Here is a 17,535-nt window from a genome sequence, read left to right on the forward strand (position 1 = left end):
GAATGAATTACCTGAGTTATTAAAGTACCACTATTTAAGCCAGATTCTAATGTGAAGTCTATTTACTTATTTTTTTTATCTATTTACTATAATAGAAGTAAATGTGACTCTGTGTATAGTCTCTATTCTCCAATATCAATTTCTTGACACAGTTCTGTTATTTTATCCTTCTGTATCATAAAGATTTTAAAATTTTAAAGCAGGAAAGCTCTAGAGTCCTAAGCTCAAATGTTAAGGTCCATACAGTCATTTTTCTCTGGTTTCTTCATAATTCCCCTTGGTAACACATCAGTATGCCATCTTCAGAGCCTCTGAACCTATAGACTGTATTATAGCCTCATTCCTCCTATCCCAGGTTTCCCAGTCAGTGCTTGTGAAAGCTTTATTTATAATTTATACCTAATTTATACCTACATTATAGGTAATTTATAATTTATACCTAAATTATAGGTAATTTAATCCAAGTGAGCCTTATTGAGAAGAGAAGGGTTTTTCTTGTCTGTTCTGTTTTGGTATCAGATGGAAATCTGCTTTATAACTTTAAGGATTCCTCCTTGCATAATTTTGCTTTGCCTATTTTATTTTGGTGTTTTAGTAAACACATTAACTAAAAAAGAAGCAACACAGCAACCAGCAAAAGTAAACCATGTACTTTTTTCTGTAATTTATTTTAACAGGCTGTCTTTCCTCTATTCGTAATAGATTAAAGCTGTAGTTTTGACACTGGGTCTTGTGAAGTCCTGAGACTTCCAAGGAGTCTTCCGTGGGCTCCACCTACTTCCCAATCATCCTGGAAGTCCCCCCGCTCCACCCAGTGCAGTTTAGCTTTAATTTCTTACACATTGGATAATTATATAGGTTTTCATTAGAACAAGGGAATTTTTTGCTTAAAAAAGATTGAACAATTGGGTTGTTCAGTGGGTGAACTGTGGAAGCTGTGGAAAGACTTTTTAAAGTCTAAAACTGGCGTCTAAAATTACCTGTTAATTCATTCCATACGTGCCTGCTTTGTGCCTGGCAGTAGAATGCATCCTAGAGACACAAAACTGAGTAAGACACGGTCTAGTGTGAGGTGGAAACGATTTCTAGCAACTGTAATACAATGTGAGGAAGGCTGTGTTAAAAAAAAACAAGTACAGAAAGCTGCAGAAACATAGAGGAGGAGAGGGGAAGGCTCCTGCCTGAAGTCACCTGCGAAGAGGAGAGCTAAAATGTGATCGAGTCAGTGAGGATGCAGAGAATGAGCAGGAAAGGAAAGAGCCCAAGTCCTGGGTGAACGGAATCTGTTTCCTCCCTGGGAGAAGACAAACCAGTTAAGGTATTGATTCAGGTTAAAGTGATGTAGTCATTGCTGTCACAGCCTGATGTTGTAGCAGGACCAAACCACAGTTATTTCCAAATCAGAAGTAATTTAATTGCAACTTTAATATTTCTAGGAATCTGTAACACCGATCAAGGACATCAGCTCATAAATTCTGAATTTTGACATTGGTCAGAGGAAGAGAATGGCAAGGTCCCATAGCTCTCAAGAAGCACTTTCATTCACCCCTTTCTATTAAGATAATTAGACACTCGCCTGTTCTTTAGGAGCCAAGTGAGCCAATTTCTCAGTACATCCTGCTTCTGTAGAAGTTTGAGCTTGTCTACCAGGGAAGCTCAGTGCTCAGTGACACAGTTTTCACTGGGAGCTGGTAACATAGGCACCCTCGGCCTGACACAATTCAAAGTTCCAGACTCCCAGAAGGAATGTAGGTGCTAAGGATAGGCCTGGGTTTGTACAATTTGGGCACAGTGAGCCACTGTTCATTCTCACTTAGGGTGGAAGGAGCCATCTGAAATCTAAGTTCTCTGATGCCAGCCAAGTGCCAGCTTTGCAAGCAGGGTTTTCAAAGGATAGCAGTCAGGCCTACTATGTTAACTCTCACCTGAACATCAGGTCTGCCCCATCTTTTCCTATCTTCCATGACTTACTGGATCTTCCGTGAATCTGCATACCACTTCCCAGTTGGTCATAGGTTTGTGGAGAGCTTGGGCTCGAGGATCCCTGCCCGTGTGTGCAGCTTTCTAGTCCACCGGGGATGTGAGAACTTCTTTACCTCCTTGCTGGCTTTCTCATTTCCAGAATCTTTTTAAAATTTCTAGGTAGTCTTCCAGTCCGCTGTTCACTGCACAAGTAATGAAATACTAGGCTGGCAAAGCTATGAGCTTTCACCTTTCATTTCCTGCCATTCCATACTTTTATTAATAGTGTCTCTGGGCATAGGCATTTTGCTGTCTGCCCCCAAACAAGACAGGACCCTCCAGTAGCAAAGGTTCTGCTTTTCATGCTCAGCCCCAGCCTCGGGGACTATTGGTCCCACCAAGCGTGGTGCTGATCTGATGGCAGATGGGCCAGCCCAGGCAAGAATGCCGCAGACGCCTTCTACGTCCACTCAGAGTTCATCAGCTCTTGTATGAATGAGTGCTTCTCGGTTTGCTTGCCTTGTGGTCAGTTTCTAGAACCTGATATGGTTGTTTTTGGCAGTTTTGTCCAGTTTTATAGTTGTTATTGGGGAAAAGGATTTGTCAACTTCTCTGCCATAGGAAGTACTCATTTCCATCAATTCTTAATTGTTCATTCAGTCTTGTGTTTCTCGGATAACCTCATTTGCTCACAATGTAGTATTCTTCCTGTATATTGGATTTGGATTTGATTGTTAATATTTGTAAGGATTTTTGTCTATATTTATGAGAGAGATTAGTCTGTGGTTTTATTTTCTTACAATGTTTTTTTGTCTGGCTTTGGTTTCAAGGTAATGATAGCTTCTCTATTTCAAAGAGAATTTATGTAGAATTGATATTATTTCTTTGCCTACAGTGTATGGTAGAATTTGACAGATAAGCCTGCAGGGCCTGGACTTTTCTTCATGAGAGAATTTTCTACTACAAATCCACTTTTTTGAGGAAGTTATTGGTGGTTTATGTCTTTAGAGGAATCTTACCCATTTCATATGTGTCATCAAATGGATTGTATTTAAAAAAAAGTTTTTTATGTTTATTTAATTTTTGAGAGACGGGGCGCCTGGGTGGCGCAGTCGGTTAAGCGTCCGACTTCAGCCAGGTCACGATCTCGCGATCCGTGAGTTCGAGCCCCGCGTCGGGCTCTGGGCTGATGGCTCGGAGCCTGGAGCCTGTTTCCGATTCTGTGTCTCCCTCTCTGTCTGCCCCTCCCCCCGTTCATGCTCTGTCTCTCTCTGTCCCAAAAATAAATAAACGTTGGAAAAAAGAAAAAAAAAATTAAAAAAAAATAATAATTTTTGAGAGACAAAGAGACAACAGAATGTGAGTGGGGAGAGGGGCAAAGAGAGAGACACAGAATCTGAAGCAGGCCCCAGTCTCTGAGCTGTCTGCACAGAGCCTGATGCCGGGCTCGAACCCATGAACCATGTGATCATGACCTGAGCTGAAGTCAGACGCTTAACTGACCGAGCCACCCAGGCGCCCCAGGATTGTATTTTTTAGAAAAATTATTATAGCGTGGGGCACCTGAGTGGCTCAGTCGGTTAAGCATCCGACTTCAGCTCAGGTCATGACCTCACTGTGAGTTTGAGCCCCGCATCAAGCTCTGTGCTGACAGCTCAGAGCCTGGAGCCTGCTTCAGATTCTGTGTGTGTGTCTCTCTCTCTGCCCCTTTCCCACTCGTGCTCTGTTTCTCTCTCCCTCTCTCTCTCTCTCTCTCTCAAAAGTAATAAATAAAAAAGTTTAAAAAATTAAAAATTTATTACAGGATTCAATTAGTGAAAATTCTTATTAACATTTTTGCATGTATGTGAAATGGTTTTACATTCTTTTATTTATTCTTATTTGGATTCAGAGTCAATATTGTATTAGTCTCCTATAAAGAGCTGTTTTTTGAGGGGTTTTTGGGGTGTGCTATTTTTCCTGTTTTCTATTTACTGTATTAATATTTTCAAAGTACCACCTTTTTTGAGTCCTCTGGTTTTGTTGAATTTCTCTTTGTCAACAAATTCTGTCTTCCTCATTTCTTATTTCTTTGTGCTGTTCTGTAGCTTTTTCTAATGCTCGAGGGAAAGTGCTTGGCTGTTTTGTTTTCAACCTCTCTTTCTGATAAATGTATTTAAAGCTATACATTTTGTGTATCTTACAAATTAACTATTTAGTGATGTTCTTTTTAGCCTGAAGGTTATTAAATTTTATGCTATTTATGTTAGCTTCTAGCCAAAAGGATTTTTAAAGCCATTTCTAGTTAGCTGTTTTCCAGTTTTATTGCATTTACGATTAGAAAAAAATAATTTGTATTATATCAGTTCTTTAAAATATATTGTGGTGTGGTATGGTATGTGAACATTTAAAAAAATTTTTACCATGTTCAAGGGTAACATGTAGTCTCTCTTGTGAAGTTTGTATTCTCCGTGAGCATATTATTATTCAGGTGTTATGTTAACATTTGTTAACCTTCTATTTTAGTGAGAAATATTTATTTTAGTGAGAAATATTTCTATTTTAGTGAGAAATATTTAACATTTCCAATGAACACTGTCAGCTTACCTATTTCTTCATCAATTTACCTATTCTTATCTATTTCTTCTTACCTATTTCTACATTCTTTTCAGCTCTTGATACACTTTGAATCTATACTGTTAACTGCACATATATTCATGATACATATGACCTTGCTTTGCTGTTCATTTTACAGCATATAAGGTCATTCTGTCTCTTTTCATGTATTTTTTGCTTGAATTCAGTTTTGTGAGATGTTACTATTGCTAACCTAGATTTCTTTGGTCCAGTTTATCTAATATATCTTGTTCTCCTCTTTTATTTTCAACCTTTCTATGTACTTTTGTGTTAAACATGTCTTTTGTAGACAATATATATTTGAATTTTCTTCCTAAAACCTAATTTGAGCATCTATCCTTTAATTTGTGAATTTAAGTTCTTTAAATATATGGCACTTACCATTATATTGGGACATTTCTTCCATTGTATTTCAGTTTCCAACTATTTTACATGCTTTTTAGATTTTTCTCCTTTTCATTGGATAGACAGATTTCTTATGCTGTTTAAGGCACTGTATGTTCTTCCTGTTGATTTCTTTTTTTTTTCTTTTTTCTTTTTTTTTTTTTTTTATTTTTGAGACAGGGAGAGACAGAGCATGAACAGGGAAGGATCAGAGAGAGGGAGACACAGAATCTGAAACAGGCTCCAGGCTCTGAGCTGTCAGCACAGAGCCCGACGTGGGGCTTGAACTCACGGACCATGAGATCATGGCCTGAGCCGAAGTTGGCCGCTTAACCGACTGAGCCACCCAGGCGCCCCCCTGTTGATTTCTTAAACTTCTCAGCATACATTTCCTCCCCAACAAAATAGAGTATTTTGGAATTTTTCAACACATTCCCACCACCCCTTATTTAGTTCCCCTCTCCTCCAATCTTCCCACTTCATGTAGGTATCATTTAGGATTTTAGCTATTGTTTGTTTTACATAACTTCCCCCTTTTCTTTGGTCCTTACTCTTTTAGACAATAATGAATTGAAAATTTAGCCAATGTTTTCTCATTTGTTAAATGCAAATAATCCCACTTTCCTCACATGACTTTTTGTGGGAAGCAGATGAGAGGAGGTAAGTAAGACCACTTGGTAACATGTAAAGAATTACACAGGTAAATTGATCGTCATTCAGAAGGTGGATTTTATTCCAAGGCCTGGCCATTTTTTTTAAAGTTTATTTATTTATTTTGAGAGAGAGAGAGAGAGAGAAAGAGAGCAAAGAGAGAGACAGAATCTCAAGCAGGCTCCAAGCCATCAGCACAGAGCCCCACACAGGGCTTTAACTTACAAACTGTGAGATCATGACCAGAACTGAAATCAACAGTTTAACCAACCAAGCCACCCAGTCACCCCTTTCAAAGAGTCTTTTCAATTCCCTTTTCAAAAGTCAGAATGAATGTTTCCTCCTTTTCTTTCACTCCGTTGCACTTTGTTCCTTATGATTGACAGATGTCTGTATGTGTTACCAAGCCCGCCCTCCCTAGAAGGCTCCAGAAAAGGAGATGGGTAGTGTATTTCATCAGGCTTAGCACACTGAGCAGGGAAAACCTAAGGATGAAAGCTCTGGTATGTTGATGATGGAGCGTGGAAGGCAGGGTGTTGTTGGAGTTACATTTGTCAGCAAAAGAAGGGAGAACCACGAAGTTGCAGCTCTTTAGCAGAAGCAAGCCTGGCATGGGGACAGCGAGCTCGCCAATGTAGTGAAAGCTATTTTTCAATGCTATTAAGATGAAAATGCACTATTCTACCATATGGCGTAATCTAATGGTACCTCACTTTATTCCTTCCTAGGCTCATATTGGCAACTTACTAACATCAAAATTCTTCAGTTACAAGGATTTTGATACTTTATTGTATACCTGTGCAGCAGAGTTTGACTTTATGGAAAAGGAGGTAAGGTGTGATTTCTAGTTTTCCTTCCCCAGGTTCTGGTCCACTCAGTTTTCATAAAGGGCGCTCCTCTTATCTCAGACTCTCCTCTGTGCTGTTACCTCACTTGGAAGGAAAAGGAAAGTGATGGTTTACAGGAAGATGTTCCTACTTACATTAGTACAGCACCCTGAAATGTATGGTCTTTTCTCACTTTGATAATTTGGAAGCATGCATTCAGACTAGCAATAGTTTTTTGAATGAGTAAACACAGAGGCATTTCAAGATGCCTCTTTTCAGGGACAACATTACTTTAGTGACACTCCCGAGCTCTTACATTTCCACTCATTCAGTGGTTGTTTGTTGGAATAATCTCATTGCTTTGAAATATCGTTGAGTTTGAGTTTGTTCATTCCAACAGCATTTTTCTTTCTAAAACTGTATTCAGATGTTTAAAAGGAAATCAGACAGTAGTGTGGTGGATTGGGAGATGGAAGTCTGCAGTAGTATTCGATGTTGTTGAACACGCGACTCTCATTTTGTTCTTTCTCATAGCTTACTAGTTTCTAGTAGTGTGCTGCAAAAAGATATTGTGAGGACCAAATGAGATACAGAGGACAGTACTTTGATATTTTAATGATATTTTTTATAAAATATTATTTTGCAGTAATCAGTGAGCTGGTTTGGTTCAAGAAACACGTATATATGTGTCTTTTTTAACACCACCCATGCGGCCCCAATTTATTACGATAGTTTACTATCTGTGAAACATTTTCCTTCAGAGCTGTGTGTGTGTATATATTACACTGGTCAACGGTACTTTGTTGACACTTTCATTTTCCTCTTGCTCCCCACTGGGTTCCCTCTGTGTCCTGAGCTACACAGACCAGTGGATGATAGTGCCCCACACTGCAAAGTCCTTTCAACCAGACATTCTGAACTGGGCATGTCCTGCACATGTCCTCTTTACTCCAGTACCTACCAGTCTTCATTCCCAGGATCTGGCAAGTTTTGACATATAATGGCTAATAAAAACTGTATGAGTGAATGTATTGAGCCCACTGAAAGAAAGGAAGGAAGAGTATCTGCAAGACATTAAAATACGTATTCACAGCAGCTCAAGACTCCTTCAAGCAAGCGGTAAAGGAAATAGAAGGTAAACACCAGAAGGCATTAGGACTTGGTGGAAGTCCTCTGACATTAGTTAGATACACATGCCACTGTCACCTGAGAGTAAGAACCATCGGGTAGGTGATAGAAGAAATTGCTTATTGAGGCATAGCCTGGCTTCAGTTAATTTGAAGACACTAGCAAAGCTGTTTCCAGCCTGCCATTCCTCATCTCCATGGGTATCTTCACAGGGACCGTGCTGTAGAGACGGAGTACTGTGCCAGCTCGGAGAGTGCCTCCATTGTTTGATACATCCATACGGTGGGGAAAAGGGAACAGTTTAACATAATGCATTTGAGAATGATTAATAGATTTGTCTGCATGTAACTGAAGACATCTGACATTAAATATTGCAAAAACCAAAAGGCAAATGACTAAGTGGGATGATTTTTGCCATAAATATGACAAGTGAAACTAGGGATTAAGGTAGTGAGTATAGGAGACTGTCCAAATCAAGAAAAAATTTCAGAGGACTTGGGGTGCCTGGGTGGCTCAGTCGGTTGAGCATCTACCTCTTGATTCCAGCTCAGGTCATGATCTCACGGTTGGGGAGATCGATCCTGCATCAGGCTCTGTGCTGGAGCATTGAGCACAGAACCTGCTTGGAATTCTCTGTCACCTCTCTCTCTGCCCCTCCACCTGCTCTCAAAATAAATAAATAAACATTTAAAAAAAATTTACCGAGGACTCTTACCCTTCCCCATCACAAAGAATACATCCCCACTCCCACACACCTGTGCAGAAATAGGTGGAAGGTGGGAACAGACAACCCATTGGGGAGGAAATGCTGACAACTGATTAAAATGTGAAATTGGTTGTTTCCTTTTTATTTGTTTGCTTGTTTATTTTGAGGGAGGGGGAGAGGCAATGAGAGAGGGAGAGAGAGGATCCCAAGCAGACTCCACACTGCCAGCACAAAGCCCGATCAATGCAGGGCTCAAACTTATAAATCCTGAGATCATGACCTGAGCCAAGATCAAGAGTCAGACGCTTAACTGACTGAGCCGCCCAGGCTTTCCCTAAATTGGTTATTTTCTCTGCATTTTTTAGTTTTTACAATGAGCGTATATAACTTTTATGCTTAGGCTAAATCCAACAATTCATAGAAGTATTAAAAGAACTTGTAATTCTAATATTGCACACACATGCTCACCTCTCTCCCTGTGTGGTTGTTTCCCTTGCATTTGTTCTTCTGAATACACTCTGGTGGATCTTTTGGTATTGAGGAAATTGTATGATTTTGTTTCCTTTGTATTAATACTTTCATATATCCACTCCAGTCCCTTCTGTTGGTTTCCTACTGAGAATTATATTGAACTTAGTTTCTTCTTGCCTGGCCACTACTCCCCCCCATTTCTTTTGTAATACTATAATCAGTGACGTTATTTTACTTCCCATGTACTCTCCCCTCTGACCCCTGTTTTAAGAGATCCATTGTATCTGAATTGTCTACACATGTAACCACTCATGCTACTCTGTCACTGTTATATCTGTTACATCCTTGTCATAGTTCTGTAGGTTGGTGTTTTTAACACTGTGTGTTCTGGCATTGAAGCCTCTCCTGCCATTTCGCTATTGTGTGAAGCTTGCTCTCCAATGGATTCCTCAGGAAGGGCCATAGGAACAGTAATCCCTGAGTTTTTACGTGGTCGAATATTCTATCAGTGGCTTATATAAGTGAAATTCTGGCTAGATTCAAAATCTTTGGCTTTTTTTTTTTTTTTTGTATTTTTGTATTTTTCCTTGAGTGTCTTTTTAAAAGTATTTATTTATTTATTTTGAGAAAGAGAGAGAGATACCCAGACAGGCTCCATGCTATCAGTGGGGAGCCTGACTTGGGGTCTGAACTCATGAACTGTGAGATCATGACCTGAGCCAAAATGAAGAGTCAGACGCTTAACTGACTGAACCACCCAAGCGCCCCTAAAAAATACTTTTAAAACAAAGTTTTTGAATGTATTTTTAAAATTGTTTGAATTCTTTGTTAAATTGTTAAATACTTTTAACACAGTTTTGACACATTGCCTTTTTAAGGTAAACACCTGTATTTCACACCTTTTCTTATATTTATTGTTAGTTGTTGATAGCAAATGTCTAAATTTTAAATGATAAAATAGTTTTGGTTATATGATTTTTGCCTAGACATAGGTCTAGACAAAGACATAATGTAAAATTTACAAATTAGAAATACATATATTTTAAAATATTAAGTACTATGCAAATTCTTGTAAATAGTAAAATAAAACCATAAAAAATCTCCTTTTAATGGGACTTCTAACTGAAGTATGCATTTTGGGTTAATAAATTATCAAAATTACTTTCTAATACAGAATAACAAGTGAGAAAATTGGACTAATGAGAGGGAAAATCAGAAAATACTACTTTGTAAAATTAAAATGTATCAGTGTTTTTAATATGATTAAAGCTAGATTTCTCTTGATAAACATATTTGGGAAAATGTACATTATTTAACTCAAAAATAGTATTATTTTTGTGAAGGTAAATGTTGGTGGTAAGCAAATCAATTGCAATTTAGAAATTTCAAGCCCAAAATTGTTTAAAAGTGTAACTTCAAATAATTGAAATATATATAGGATTGCAGTGTGTAAGTCTTTGGTATTAAATGTTTCTGTAGCTTTTTCTCTGTTATTAAGAAAATGCAAAAATGTTTTTATTTCTCTTGTAAACATTGGTCATTACTGTGTGTGTGTGTGTGTGTGTGTGTGTGTGTGTGTGTGTGTGTGTGTCTTAGTGTGTCTTAGTGTGTCTTAGTGTATCTTAGGATCATGGTTACAATTTTTATCCCCCACCAAATGTACAGGAAATGCTCATGCTGTTTAAAGTTAGAGTCCTGCTGACCTTAGGCAAATGTTAAGTTGAGCTCTGTAGTTGGAAAAGCTGTGTACAAAAAGTGAACAGTAATCTTCCTAGTCACATTTTATACTTACCAGTGTTCGTGTTTTCAACTCAGTATTTTAGGGATGTTTGTTTCTATGGAAATGCATCTTCATTTTTACGATGGGAGTCAATGGGTATATTGGACTGATGCTCATGTTTCTCACTTATACTTTTTGAAATGAAATTTTGTCTGAAAATATTTTCCTCTAACAAAACATCTCTTTGAATTGCAGACTCCTCTGAGGTATACAAAGACACTGTTGCTTCCGGTTGTTCTGGTTGTGTTTATTGCAATCGTTAGAAAGGTATGTTGATTTGATTACTTAAGAGCTCTTTTTTATAATAAAACATTTTGTTGTTTCTATCCTAGTAGTTAAGTAAACTAGGTTACACGTTAATATGACACAATACATCATATGAATTTGTTGAAACGTTTTCTGTATTTTCTTAATTACAGCCCTTGATGAACATTATAAACCTTAAAAATATTCTATCTGCCAGCATAAAATAGACATAGGAAAAGGATGGCTTGGGTTTTGAGGGTCATGCATTTTGAAAGACATGATCAAAGAGACCATATTGACCCAGATACAGTTATTTTTGTCTTTGTAAATTACTACTGACTGACTTTTAACTTTATGTAATATTTTCTAAAATATTTAATGTATGCCCTTCTAAGTCATTTGTGCAGTTCTCACTAACTCCTGGATTGAGTTTATTATTATTGATCAAAAGGAAAAAATAGAATACTAACAGTGTATTACCAACATTGATAAAATTGTTAGACTTCCAACTTGGCTTTAATAATGAAATTCTAAGCCCAGATTTAAATCAGGTCAGGGAAGTTCCAATCTTTAGCAAAGAGCAGGTGTGATATTCTCTTTTTTCTTGTAAGAGTTGGTGAATTCTGTAATTGCAAGTGTTTTAAGAGAATAAATAAAGATTAATCTATTATCAAAAAACAGATGATAGATCCTAAAAGTTTTCTGATTTGTAGTTAGTGATTTCTGGGTTAACAGAATGTCGTGTATTTGTAGAATATTCTGTACTATGGTTATTGTTCACATTATATGTTTGTACTCTCCCCAGCCATATCACATGTGTTATTTTACCTGCTTATTTGACAGCTCTGTACGGTACACAGATATTGCCCCCATTTTGACAGATGCAGAATTAGAAGATCATAGAAGTTGTTACCAGCCTCACATCATGTCCATTAAAAAGCAAGGAAGGAATAAGAATCAGACTCTGCACCTTTCCCTCCTTCTTGGGTGTAGTGTAGCATTCAGCTTTGTAGTTGCACCAGCTTTTCAAATCTAATGAGTTTGTGGTCAGTTTCTGCTATATGCCAGGCTCTGTGCTTCCTTTGCACTTTTGCATACTTTGTGTAGGTGTGCACCTAGTAGGTAAATCAGAAAGTACCAATGTTGGCAATCCAGAATCCATTAAAAAGGCAGCAACCTGGATGACTAGAGATGACAAAAGCAATTACATCAGGTTAAAAAAGCTGAGGTGTTTGATTTAAAGAAGGATTCATTTGGACAAAAGATAATTATTTCAAATATTTAAAGCCTACCCCTTGGAAATACGATTACACTCATTCTGGCTCCTTAGAATTATGGCCAATTCTACGAGGTTGGACTTTGGACCAGAATTGATCTGGACTGACAAAGTGTTGTAGATTCAAGCAGCAGTTGGGTGGTTCTTCCAAGGGCTAGATTAAAACGTGTGAGCAGTGTCCAAGAGGGCATCCATACTGGGGATAGGATTTCAGATTAGATGACCTTGCCTGGCTGCTAACTGTGCAAACCCAGTGTTTAGTTAGTTGTGCTTATCAGTCTCTGAGGCAGTTGTCTGGGTATATGGGGTATATGTGCATGATTAAGAAGAGGCATTGCTAGTGACCTTGGCATGGTGGAGTTCACTGAATGTGGACTGGAAGCCAGAAGGTCAGATTTCACGACCTATTAATGCTTCCTAGTTGTTGTCCACCTTCCAGGAGATCATCTAATCCATCTGAGCCCATTGCTCATGTACGAAATGAAGATAAGAAAATCTATTTGAACAGGGTTGTTGGGTATTAGATATATGATCAAGTACTGTACAAATGTAAGATTAGGTTGTTGTAGTTATTATTTCCCGAGTCATCTCTTATCCCTATACTTATATTTTTAAGTAGAGTTTGAAAATTTAGAAGATACTTTAGTTACAATTTTGTTTTTCCCAAAACAACTCTTCTTAAGTGTTAAAAAATCTATTTGCAGATTATTAGTGACATGTGGGGTGTCTTAACTAAACAACAGACACAAATGAGGTAAGTATGCTATTAATCATTTTGTTACATTATCTATTAAATAGATATCTACAAGGTATTAATTTTATAATTCATGTGGTGTGGTACACTCAACATTTGATCATGGATGTTTTCGATTGTTGTCATTCCCCTTCTTTGCTTTTCTCATGATCCCCTATCCATGCAGAGCTCAGTAAATTACTTATCCATACCTCAGATTCCATCCATACAATCTGATATTAGGCCTACACATAATCTGTACTTGAAGGACACAGCTTTGTGCTTCAGTTTATCAGGGAAAATAAATTATTCTGTTGTCGGTTCTAGGACCAATGGACTCGACTGCCTTTTGAGAGAAGAGCAGGGAAATAGAAAACTGATTCCATACTTTACTTTTTACACAAAATAAATTCCAGATGGAGCAGAGATTTAAATGTAGGAAAAAACCCAAAACCCCAATATTAAGCAAGAGATTATTTTAGGACTCTTAGGATGAGAGAGGCCTTGTTAAGTATGACATAAAACGTGTACGCTAAAAGGAAAGACTGAAAAGGCTGACTAGATAAATATTTTGGTTTGATGAGATACTTGTAAGCATTGTTCAGAGAAAAAGACAAATTGGGTACAATAGTCACAATATATGACAAAGGACAAATGACTCATGTATAAAGGACTTCTATGAATTAACAGGAAAAATGCTAAAACCCTATTGGAAAATGAGTGAAGTACACAAAAGAGGCAATTGAGAGAAAAATAAATTGTCACTTTCCCTTTTCCCACCACACTCATGTCCCCTGGACCTCCTTGCTGCTCTGTAACCGTGGCCCGTTGCTTCCTGCCCGGCAGTTTTGCACTGTTTGTACCCCAAGGCTGTAATTGTGCCTCTGCTCCCCACAGCTTGGCTCTGCATGTGGCCAATTCCTTTAATTCTTGTTTAAATGTTACCTCCTTCAAGAAGCCTTTCCTGGCCATCACTTCCCTGTAGATTCCTTGTCTCCTGGCTTGTTATTCTTCATCATCATATGCCCTTATCTTCCTCCCTCTGAATTTATCACCATTTATACTTGAACATCTCCTGTGGCACTGCCATTCTCCCCCACATCTCTCTTCTCTGATCACGGTGTCTTTGTACTTAGCCCATTAAGGACTACTTCCTACTATAGGGTTATGCACTATCTTTCTCTTTGCCTCAAGTGCTCTTCCTGAGGGTTGCTCAACCTCAAACTCTCTGCTTCTTCAGGCCTTGCTCAAATGTCACTCAGTGACCCCATTGATTGCTATACGCCTTCCCCATCACCCCCTGCAACTTTTGCCCTGTTTTCGCTCTCTCCACGGTACTTCTCACTGTTTGACAAATGTTTACTTACTTGCATTTTGTTTCTCCCTTTACTCTATGTAAGTTCTATGAGGGCAAAGATTTTTTTCCCCATCTTATCTACTGCTGTGTCTCCAGTGTCATCGGTGCTCAGTGGGATTGAGGATGGATAGGTTTGTACCTTGTAGTCCTGAGGGGTTCATTTTAGTACGGAGAGACAGATGATAATAAGAAACCAATAAATGAACATCTTTGAGGAGATAAAGCAGGGAAATGGAGTAGGAGTGATTATGGAGAGGGGTGGTACGAGACCAGAGGGAGATGCAGGGACCTCTAAGCGTACATCTTTTCTCAGGAAAATTAAAGCTGTCAAGTAGAACTAAAGAGGGAATTTTGTGGCTATTTGTATATTCCAGAACCACTGATGAAAAAATCTTTTATGTGGTTTCCTAAATTATCTATAGCAGCCCCAGCTTGGGGGGGAGCTCAGGTACCCCTGGGGATGAGAAGCAGGGGAACAGAACTATGAAGTCTTCAGGGTTCCCTTCACTTCCCTCCCTGCTTTGGCAGGACATCACAGGGAGGGACCTGCTACACCACGGTGTCCCTTTTGTTGGCCCAGGGATTGTCCCTGTAGTCAAATGTGCAAGGTATGCTCCAAGGTCAATTTTTTAAAAATAAACTGTCTTTTAAAAGATTATGGCACCAGTTTGGGTTCATAACTTTGTAATTTTTGTTTACATATATATGTCCTTGGAATATTACAGAAATTGTAAAACTTGTATTTGTAAGATAAAAATGCAAATAATTGAAGTGCTTCAACAATGATTCAATAGTAATATTTCTTATTCCATTTCAGAAAACACCAGTTTGATCATGGAGAGGTAAAGACTTAATATTACTAAAACATACTTTATTTCAATGTGTGTGTGTGTGTGTGTGTGTGTGTGTGTGTGTGTATGTATGTATGTATATATATATATATATATATGTATATATATATGTGTATATATATGTATATATATGTGTGTGTGTGTGTGTGTGTACACACTTTTTTTCTTTCAGTTCCAGTTTCTAAGTATTGGTATTTGTCACTAATCATCTTCAAAATAGGCCTGTATGTGTTTTTATGAGACTGTTACAAACATGACCATTCATTTGTTAAAACCGTTAAGTAGGAAACCCATTTGGTCTGCTCTGATCATCCTCAGAAGATCCAGTTTATTGCTAAATGCATGTGGAGTGTCTTTTGCTTGACTGGAGATGGCTTTCCTCTCTACTCACCTTGCCCTGAGGCTTTGGAGGTGTGACTGGTTGCTCCTGCCATCTCCTGGTGGTTTCACTTGTTTTATCTTTTTTTTCTTTCTTGTTTTGTTTTGTTTTTACTTGAGATCTAATTGACATGTAACCTGATATTGATTTCAGGTGTATGGCATAAGTAATCAGATTTGTAGACATTGTGAGATGATCACCACAATAAGTCTAGCTAACATCCATCACCATACGTAGTTACAAAATAATTTTTTTTCCCCTGGGATGACCTTTAAGATCTACTCTCTTAGCAACAGCATGATGACTATAGCTAATAATACTGTATTGCATATTTCTGCCTGGTTTTGATGGCTCTTCCAAGGCAGACTCTGGGATCTTAAATAGTACTTACTTTTGTTTACCGCTTTCCTGTGTTAATCTGATGGTATCATCAAGGTAGATTCAGAGATGTGGGCTTTGGTAACTATGGACTTAACCCTGAGCAGAATTCTAGAACAACTTGCTTTAGTGACTTTATCATTTTAGGCTTTTAATAAAATGGAGAGGTTTGAAAGTGAACTTGTAGACTCGTTTATTTCAGAAGTCAAAGTATTGTTGCGAAGCAAAAGTACTCTTCTGGATATTCATCTATTTAACAATATATTAAACTGTAGGAGTAAAAACTATTTTCTCTTTCTTTCAGCTAGTTTATCATGCATTGCAACTGTTAGCATATACAGCCCTCGGTATTTTAATTATGAGACTAAAACTCTTCTTGACCCCACACATGTGTGTTATGGCTTCTTTGATCTGTTCAAGACAGGTAAGATCGTTATGTTGGTGTTGTAGTTGCTATGATCACTTTACCCCAGCCTATGTCATTGAATGACCCTGAAGTAATATTGAATAACTCAAAATTCTTTAAATTGTCATAAAGTTCTTCATGGATTTATATTAATTGTTCATAAAGGGTAAGGGCCAAAACAGGTCATTTATCCTTCTAACTTCTAAGACATTCCTTGGCATACAACAGACGCTCAAATAGTACAGGCTGAATTCATGGATGATCCCTACAGATGTTGATAGAAAGCAGAGCGTCATTGTAGAAATATTTTTTTGTTGTTTTGACATTCCTATCACAAAGAATTCTAGCCAGTGATTTCAAGTTACAGTTGCTTTCAAATAGATGTTCTTTTTCAGTATCAAGCTTAAAAAAATATTTTTCTCATTTGAGTATACATTTGTATGCACATCCCTGCCTTTTTAAAATTTAGTGTAAGCCATTTTGGTTATTTGCTGCTTATTTTCCCTGGATAACTGTGTCCTTGCTCTGTATTCACAGATTGATGCTTCTGCATCGTGTCACCTTTTCATCAACCAATTAGCCAAGGTCCAGCAGCAGTACCTCTTTTAAATTTAACAAATATTTACTAAGCATCTATACCATACTCTAAGGATGAGGGTAGAATGGTAGATAGAAAAATCAAGAAGAAATAATATATATCTGCCCTCAAGAGGCTTGAAATCTAACTCTAAAGACATATAGAGAAATTAAGGAGAGAATAATAGGGGTAAAGTGTTATTATTGAGTGTGGACTATTAGAATGGAAAAACCAGCTAGCCTCAAGTTTCCCAATCAGAATGTTGGTGTTGTGTTAAAGAGGGACTTGGTATGAAGCTGCTGTTCCTGATTCCTCTGGGCTGGGACAGGAAAGGAGGCTGGCAGGAAGCCCGCACCATGACTGAAGATAGAGAGCATGGCCCTGGGATGGCTTCACAGGTGTGGGACCTTTGCAAACGCACGAGGGCCCACACTCAGAAGGACCCTACATCTAGTTGGGTGCTCTTCTGTTGGTCTTTGGAACTTCTAAATACTTTTTAAATGAGAGACCCTACCTTTTCTTTTTGCATTGGGCCTGACACATTATGTAGGTGGTCCTGGCCTTACCTGAAGCTAGAATTAGCACAAATTGAGAGAATAACTTCTTAAATCATGTCCCACCTATGTAAGGCTTATGGTAAAATTCTTTTAATCCCCCTGGTCATTGTTGCTGGAACTTTTTCGTAGGATAATTAATCATTTATCTGTGACTCTACCAGAGGCTGTGTTCTTCTCTGGGAAGAACTTACGTTTATTTGATACAGGCTGCTTCGTACTAATTATCAACATATTCTTAATTTGGTTTCAG

General features: G+C 38.0%; 1 protein-coding gene and 1 long non-coding RNA gene across 2 annotated transcripts in view; one reads left to right on the top strand and one right to left on the bottom strand.

Moving 5' to 3' along the window:
* DPY19L1 (dpy-19 like C-mannosyltransferase 1) overlaps positions 1–17,535 on the top strand; it is a 101,281-nt gene that overhangs the window by 75,114 nt on the left and 8,632 nt on the right. The window contains exons 14-18 of the mRNA XM_040472276.1: positions 6,342–6,443; positions 10,721–10,792; positions 12,752–12,801; positions 14,955–14,979; positions 16,050–16,169. Of these exons, the coding sequence (XP_040328210.1) occupies positions 6,342–6,443; positions 10,721–10,792; positions 12,752–12,801; positions 14,955–14,979; positions 16,050–16,169 (369 nt within the window). The remainder of the gene's footprint in view (positions 1–6,341; positions 6,444–10,720; positions 10,793–12,751; positions 12,802–14,954; positions 14,980–16,049; positions 16,170–17,535) is intronic.
* On the bottom strand, positions 6,749–8,905 carry LOC121028499 (uncharacterized). Its single transcript, XR_005789256.1, has 2 exons — positions 8,743–8,905; positions 6,749–6,996 (listed from the first exon to the last, which is right to left on the bottom strand). It is a non-coding gene; the product is annotated as an uncharacterized LOC121028499 (long non-coding RNA).

Source organism: Herpailurus yagouaroundi, unplaced genomic scaffold (genome assembly GCF_014898765.1).
Source record: "Herpailurus yagouaroundi ecotype Mexico unplaced genomic scaffold, PumYag 100, whole genome shotgun sequence".
Taxonomy (NCBI): Eukaryota; Metazoa; Chordata; class Mammalia; order Carnivora; family Felidae; genus Herpailurus; species Herpailurus yagouaroundi.